General features: G+C 37.6%; 1 protein-coding gene across 4 annotated transcripts in view; it reads right to left on the bottom strand.

Annotated features, from left to right (window-relative positions):
* Positions 1–7,834, bottom strand: part of ADAMTS18 (ADAM metallopeptidase with thrombospondin type 1 motif 18) — a 74,372-nt gene that overhangs the window by 9,782 nt on the left and 56,756 nt on the right. For all 4 annotated transcript variants that reach the window (XM_071756664.1, XM_071756667.1, XM_071756663.1 and 1 more), the window contains 3 exons: positions 6,498–6,639; positions 4,683–4,809; positions 134–338 (listed from right to left, as the gene is read on the bottom strand). In XM_071756664.1, coding sequence (XP_071612765.1) covers positions 134–338; positions 4,683–4,809; positions 6,498–6,639 — 474 coding nt within the window. The remainder of the gene's footprint in view (positions 1–133; positions 339–4,682; positions 4,810–6,497; positions 6,640–7,834) is intronic.

The raw sequence follows: 7,834 nt of genomic DNA, 5'->3' as shown, positions 1-7,834 counted from the left end.
CAGATTATCTTCATGAACAGACCCCTTGCAAAATACTGATCTCCACAAAGTTTACACTCTTCTTTTTGAGCATAATTTTTGGCAATACTCCATCATGCCAGCAGACTAAAATGTAGGTTTTTCTCCACATTACCTGAGACCATAGACCAGGGCTCCATTCGGGTGGGCAGTCCTGGCTATTGCACATCTGCACTTGAGTAGGGGTGCTGACAGGACACAAGGAATGGGCCACAACCTCCTCTCTTTGGAAAGCCCTTTTCTGGACACACTGAATGAGACGACTTTGTTGTCCTCCTCCACAGGATGTGCTGCACACACTCCATTCACCTGTTGACCAGCTTAGAGGAAATACTTATGTTAGGAACACAGGAGTCCAATTAGATTATAAAATAATACATATGAGCCACCTATCAAATGTGAATTATTCCAGGATTCTGCTTAGCCTGCTCTCCTGATGTACTGGTATCTGTCCAAACAATCCAAAAGCCATATTTACGTCATCAGTCTTCAAGGCATGGAACACTTTGCCTGTGATGGAATATGTGTCACACAACTGGGGAAATTAGTGTTATTTACTGACAGTTCTCATCTACCAGAACCACCTTGCCTATAAACCTGATCTGGAATTCCACAAGGTCTGAGAGAGACACTGCCATTGAGACTGGTGGAGTATCTACAAGACCTAAGGGTCTGGCTAACAAATTGCTATTAATTTTTAACCACTTCTGTGCTTTAATTGAAAAAAAAAACCAAAAACAAAAGACAAAAAAACCAAAGAAAACCTCTAAAACAATCTCTAAAACCTCTAAAAAAAATTCTAAAGAAATGGTATGATGATCACTTTTGTCACTGTGGCTGCTGAAGAGACCTCCAAATAGACTAATAGACCTGAGGCCAAAGGAAGAAGCCAGGTAGACGGAGAGTTTTGTTAATTGATAAGATTTGTTTCGTTGTTATATTTGGTTTTCTTACATCTCTCTTGGGAGATGGGGAAGATCAAATGGGGCCATTGTAGCTGACCATGTACCCCCTAGTGCAATTGTGGACAACAAATGTTGGCATGGTGCTCTTCAGTGGTATTTGTATCAAACCTTCCTGGCCTCTAGTCACAGAAAAGAACTTGCTTGCTAAAAATCAGCAGTCCTGTCATTAGTGTCTTGAAGATTTAAATGACCTCAGTCTAATAAAATTGGCAGACAGATGATGTAGAATCTAAATGAAACAGAGGAAGAATAACCAGGAAAAGCTGTTGGGCAAATCTGTAGTCCTGTCACAGGCACGACTCAGCTATGCATCATGTCACTGAAGTTTCACAAAGGCTCAAGAATTATTGCCAACTGCCTAGAATAAGTTCAGTTTTTAAATGTTCATAGCTGCTCAGTATTTCTATTACTGAAGCACTAAGTGGGTCCCCAGCCTTTGTGGAACACTTTGCAAACAGAACCAAGTGTCGTTGTCCTTAAAGGCTTGAGACCATAAGATATAACTAGATAGGAAAACAAATGAAGAAACATAGAAAATTATGAAGGACTAACTCACATTCAGATCTCGTATTCCGAGACCCATCAGTGAAGTTACAGTTAAGATTTAAAGCCCTAGTTTTACAAGTTTTTAATAATTAAAGCCACAGAAAAAGTACCAGTCCCAAATCTGATTGCTTGGCCTATCCTACTTCACAGTTTCTCACAGGATCAGTCCTGGGACCAATGGAATAGCTGCCTGAAAACAAAGCTAATTTTAATTTGTAAAAAATGTATAAACATCCTATTTTGGAAAAATCCTTTTGGGAACAGAATAAATCCCAACTCTTTGTCTAGTAATTTCAGTAACTGCCAAAAGTGGTGGGAAATATAAAAAGCACTAATTTAAGGACAAAGAAAGATTAATTTGAAAAGTCAGTAGTTATGTAATTCCAGAACACATCAAAAGTTTCCTTTTTGTCTGATTTATAAATACTTGAACTATTGCAATACAAATTTCTGAAAAAAAGAAGTTACAATTTTAGTCCATTTTACCACTTTTCATTAGCTTGCCTTGATGTTGCTGACAACAGTGGTAGAGCAAGCAAAAGTGTTCAGTTTAGGAGTTTATTTGCCATAACTGCCCAGAATGTTCTCCTCTTCACAGAGGAGGGGGCAATAAACTTACTTTAATGTCCTCTAGTAAACTGCCATTTTCCAAGATCTGGGCTGTGAGCCAAGAGAATCTTTCATTAGTTCAAATAACTAAATAATTATGACCAGATCTGGCAGCTCTGAAATCCAACAACAACAGTGTGCAGACTGATGCTTTTCTGTGTTCTTACTGTTGGGACAGTAGTTTGCTCCTACTCAGACTAGTAAATCTTTATTCTTATGCAGAAATTATTCCTCATTGACCTTTGTAAGTCTGGAGACTCTTTTATGTCACAAAACTGACACATAGTATCTCATCTGTTATGCACCTCCTTCTCTTGCCTGTTAAATCTACCATATTTGGGTTTGATTTTATTTGCTGGCTATCAAACTTCCTCTGTTTCCTCCATGGTAGTTCTTAATGCTACATTTTTTCATGTTGGCAGTCTGGGTTTTATGGGAAATATTACATGTCGTGACTTTCTGGGTAGATTCCTCAGCAGAGATATTCTGGCATAGTTTCACTCAGCTCCATGGCAATCTCTTAATTTAAGACATGGTCCTACATGTAGATCCTCCATACATTCATATAGCCTAAGGAATTTTTAGAAAATTAATCAGCGAGCTGAATTGTTCTCTCCTAGATGTGGCTTGGGGTTTTTATGGTTTTCCTTTCTGTATTCTTTTTAGAGTTCAAGTCATTAAATATGTTTTAAAGTAGTAAATCTTAAGTATACCAGAGCCATTTCAGCATGAAAACATTGCACTCCATGTCAGAATGGACATTCAGCATTTCCAGTGATAGGTATATCAGTGAATCTTCAAAATACATCTGGATCTCTGGTTAAGAGAAATGCAACTTTTTTGTGTAGTCGGAAAGAACTTACTATGATTTTGGTGAAGCTTTATAAGCATAACAGTGCCACATCAAAACAAAGGTAAGCACAAATAGCTTAAGAAGACTCCAGGGAACATCGTAGACAATGCATTTCTCTGTACAGGATCCTTAGTTCACTGGGTAAAAATAGTTCTGGCAGAAGATAAGTCACATATGAAAAGATTGTGTTTGGCTACAAATATTACTTAAAATTGGTATTGAGAAAATCATGTGGCTAAACACAACCTAAAGAAACTGCTGAAGCAGGAACATGGGGCTCTCATGTCACATGTTACAATTATTTAAACCTTATCTCTATCGTTTTGTGGTTATAGGGTATAATTTGACTTTTGGATTTTTTGTACTCTGCTGTAATCTTTAAATTTTGCAGGAAATTCCAAACTATTACTGGACTATTTTTTAGTATGTCCAACATATTGCGAACTATGGATTTTTAAGTAAAAACAAAGCCACTGCAGAACATATACATCGTTTTACTTTACCCCATCATCCTCTTATGGACTGGGAGAGATGAGGAATGCTTACTATTAAGCTTCATTCAGTGTGTTACTTTGTGAATAGCTAATTCCAATCCTCCATTGATTTTATCACTGCAGAGTAAAACCAGCAGATGACACCAGGTCTAGAGCTTTCCCTCATTTCCTCTGCCTTCTGCTCCCTGTGCACTTCCATGCATCTTCAACTGTCTTTATTTCCCACTGAAACACTCTTAATTTTTTTAAGACACCACTTTAGGAAATTTCCTATTCTGGAAGTCAAAATGTCCAGCACAGTAAAAATTTTTCTGATCATTAGTATAAAGTTAAAATAACATTAAGGTTGCAAAGTCAGGAATCCAAAAGTGAAAAAAAACCCAGCAGAACAAAGATGGCCAAGTTGTCTTTAAATCTATCCATTTATATTCTAAGCCACATAATACTGTGTTTAATTACATAAGCACGTAACAATTTTTTTTCCAAAGGACTCCTACCACAGCTACTATAAATCAGCATAACTCCCTTGTTTTTAAAAGAGCTCTATTGATTTAGACCAGCTGGATTCTAAATGCTTATCTATATGTCAATGTCTTCTTTGCATCTCACCTTTCTTATGTCTTTTAGAAAATAAGTTTGTTCACATAGGCAATGTCTTCACATTTATTTTCATGGGTACCAGGAGCATTGCAGATGATTTATTTGGTTTAGACAGTCCTCTTCTTGGTATTGTAATACTCTATGGGACATTTTGTCCAAAAATCACTAATTACACTTCACAAGATTCTTTTAACCTAATCTAATATGTGGAATCTGAGTCATGGGGCCAAGCTTGCACATGGGGAGTAGCACTTTACTCAGGAAATGGTCTTATTGATTCAAGGTGAATAAAGGTGGCAGAACAGGCCTCTAAGTAACTTAGATTTACTCAGTGTCACATAGCTAACCCCAGCATGGTGACAGAGCTGCAAGCAATCCTCAGGAGGTCTTGCTTAGAAACATTAGCAATGCTGCTTCTATTATTATCATTGGGCAGAAGCCTACACAACATTTTTAAACAATTGCTGTTTGATGTTACAGAAAAATGAGTTTATCTAGCAGGCTACACAATTCTTCGTGCCTATTGGAGAGGACTTCTTTTGTGGCAAACTCAGTCATAAGACACAGAAAAAGGGTACAAAAATAAAGAGAACTTACTATGCTGGGCAGGGATTAGCATTGCACAGTTTTGTCTCAGTTAAAGGCTTCATCCTTGGGCCACAAAAGGAGGAGTTGACTCGTGTACGATGATCTTCTAGACAGATTGCTTTTGCTGTAATGTGTCCTATGGAAGTATTAGAAAAAACACAGTGCAATAAACTTTACTCAAGATATAAAAGAAAAAGTAGCAGGGAAGAATTTTAACCAAACAAGTCCAAGCTCATCTTTGGTAGAATTCCACTGACTTCAACTAAATAAAATAAGATTTAAATTGGCAACATGTTTTTAACATTAACATATAACATTTTCCTTCTCTGTAACACAGGTACTATTGAAGTCAGATGAAACATTTTAGTTATGAAATGCATATTTGCAGAATTGTCCCCCAGCGAAAATTAGTAATTCTTCAAAACCTAATTCCCTGCAGAAACTAGCAGTGCTTGCTTAGCACTCTCCTCATGCACATGCAAACTACAACAAAACATTTTGCAACTTTTTACAGGGTATCTGCACAGACTTCAGAATTCTGCAGGTTCCTTTACCCAAACTCTGTAATGTCAGTGTTGGGGCAGATTACAGAGAAGACTCCAAATGCTCTAAGAAATGGCAATTAGTAAGAGAGCACTGGAACAAAGTGCCCAGGGAGGCCGTGAAGTCTCCATTCCTGGAGACATTCAAAACCCACCCAGACATGTTCCTTTGTAATCTGCTCTAGGGGATCCTGCTCTAGTAGGGGGGGTTGGACAAGATGATCTACAGAGGTCCACACTCTGTGCTTAAGTGATTTTTAAAATGTATCTTTTAATTGAGATGTATCATTCACCTCGGACATGGTTCCTTGAGCACAGCAAGTCAAATTTGTAAACATGGTTGGTTCCCCTCATCTGTATAGCCATGCTGCAACCTTCATTTGTTTCAGAAGAAATTAAGAAAGATACAGTTGTCATGTTTTATGTCTGCAGTGCTCCTGCAGTGTTTCTTCCAATAACAGCTTACTGAGATGCTCTGAACTCTGACAGTAACTAGCAAGATATTTCAAGAGTTTCACCTGGGGTTTTTTGCCAATACAGGAACATAGCATGGTATTTCCTTGGTCACCCTGTCCTGTTCTGTAGTATTTAAGGTGACTGCATCATATGGTCTTATTTGTATGACCCAGTTCCAGTTTAAAGACCACTGAAATTTTTATTCTCCATTCTTTGAAAATGACAGTTTTTTTGCCCTTGTTACATCCCAGAATTACTTTTGCTGACAGAACACCCAGGATTTAGAGAAACAAATAGATGGTCTGCACAGAGCAAATATCTAGAGGATAATGGTACTAAGAAATGCTTGGCTGATAAGGTATTTTATACTTTGGCAGGACTCAAATATTTGTAATCAAAAGGTGAGAAGATCAGGGCCCAGCTGTCAGTAAAGGTCTTAATAATATTTCAGACTTCAAATACAGATAACGTAAATTTTACTCAGTGTTTGGTATCTTCCTGTGTTCCCAAATTACAACATTGAAGCACATAATTCTCACATTATTTCAGCAGCCAGATATCATATGCATATGGTTTGACATTTAGAAAAAAAGACTGAGTCACTGTGACCTGAATTGAGACAGGCATGAAACATTTTACTATTAAGGAAATACAAAGGCACTTCATTTATGTTATACATTGTAAGATAAAATAAAAATAAGCACCAGGTGTTCAGTGTTACTCCCTCTATGTACTGATATAGATGTCTGCAAAATTAAAGGCAGCTGAAATGTTTGAGGTGCTTTAAAAAATGAAAAAGGAGAAAAGCAATTGGAAAGTTACCTACCACCACCACAAGTAGCTGAGCACTCTGACTGCACTGTCACCCAGGAGTAGCTATGTTTTTTGACAGATGTCTTGTTTTCATTGCTGGTTTTGGAAAATGTATATTCCCAAGCAATCCCAGGATTTTTGCCTTGTAACAGGATCTATAAAGGAGTATTTGGGTTTAAAAAGCAAAACAAAACAAAGCAGGGAGGGGATTAAAAAAAAAAAAAAATTCCGTCATTCTGAAAGAAGATGAACGCAATATATTTATAGACACCATATTTCTAAAAAAATTTTCAGTAGACCTAATTTTTCAATAATTAAAAACCAGCAAAGTAATTTCTAACCAGTGAAGCATTTGTTTGGACTAACACCTGCAGGACATATAACTGAAAATTACAGAAATACACAGTTCAGCATAATGTTACTTTAAATCAGAAGGTATTTGTCTGGAAAGGTGAAGTCAGGATGCTTTGGGTAGGTGTTAATTGTCATCCAAAGGAAATGGAGTATTCTCTGCTGCCCCTGTCCCATGTCTCAGGCTCTGCTTTTGCTACTGGTCCTTAACAAGTGGTCCCTGCCTTCCCTGGGGCTCATGGCAGGTGCTGGAGTTTGCCTGTGGCAGTGCAGTGGATTAGGGTTTTGGGAGTGGGAGAAATTTCCCCTTGTTCTGTAAGCAAAGTCCAGGTTAGCTGATCCTTGCACAGTGCTTCTGTGAATGGATGAAGAGGTAGTGAATGAAAGAGTAATGCTCAATGGGGACTCAAATGCTGCACTGAAAGAAGCTTGAGCAAAGCAGTAGTATAGCTGTGTGGGAACTGGGAACACAGGTGGTTAGTAGGCATGGCTTTCTCAGTTCTTAAGGCTGAGGGTATACAATAGAATTTATTTATTTTTCTTGTAAAAAGGGAAACATTTTTCTATATAGACTGCTGATAAATTTTGTTAGGAAGACCCAACACAGGTATTTTTCTCATAAAACTTCAGTCCAGGAGAGGACACACTCCTGAGTGTCCACAATGGAAAAAGGATTGGAAAAAATCTTTATTCACTATTTTAGCATAAAGTGTTAGGAAAATGTATTGAAGTTGTGATTACTGACTCTACTAATCTTTGTAATTTAATGTAGAGAGTGTAGTTCTCAGGAGTTTACTATTTTAGAGGAGAGTTGAGTTGCAGTTTTCACCTTAATGCTGATCCGAACTGAAAATATAGCAATCAGAATGGTAAAAGACAAAATACTTCCCAAAGATCTGGAGAGTACGTGCCTTCCCATTATAGGATTAGATTAGAAGATACACCAAGCATAAGTAAATCAAAGTCTTTCATGGTAAAGTTTTCATTTCACCCACCCAA

Source organism: Heliangelus exortis, chromosome 13, assembly GCF_036169615.1.
Source record: "Heliangelus exortis chromosome 13, bHelExo1.hap1, whole genome shotgun sequence".
In the NCBI taxonomy this organism is placed as follows: Eukaryota; Metazoa; Chordata; class Aves; order Apodiformes; family Trochilidae; genus Heliangelus; species Heliangelus exortis.
The sequence above is the reverse complement of the archived record's forward strand: the minus strand, read 5'-3'. Positions and strand labels throughout refer to the sequence as shown.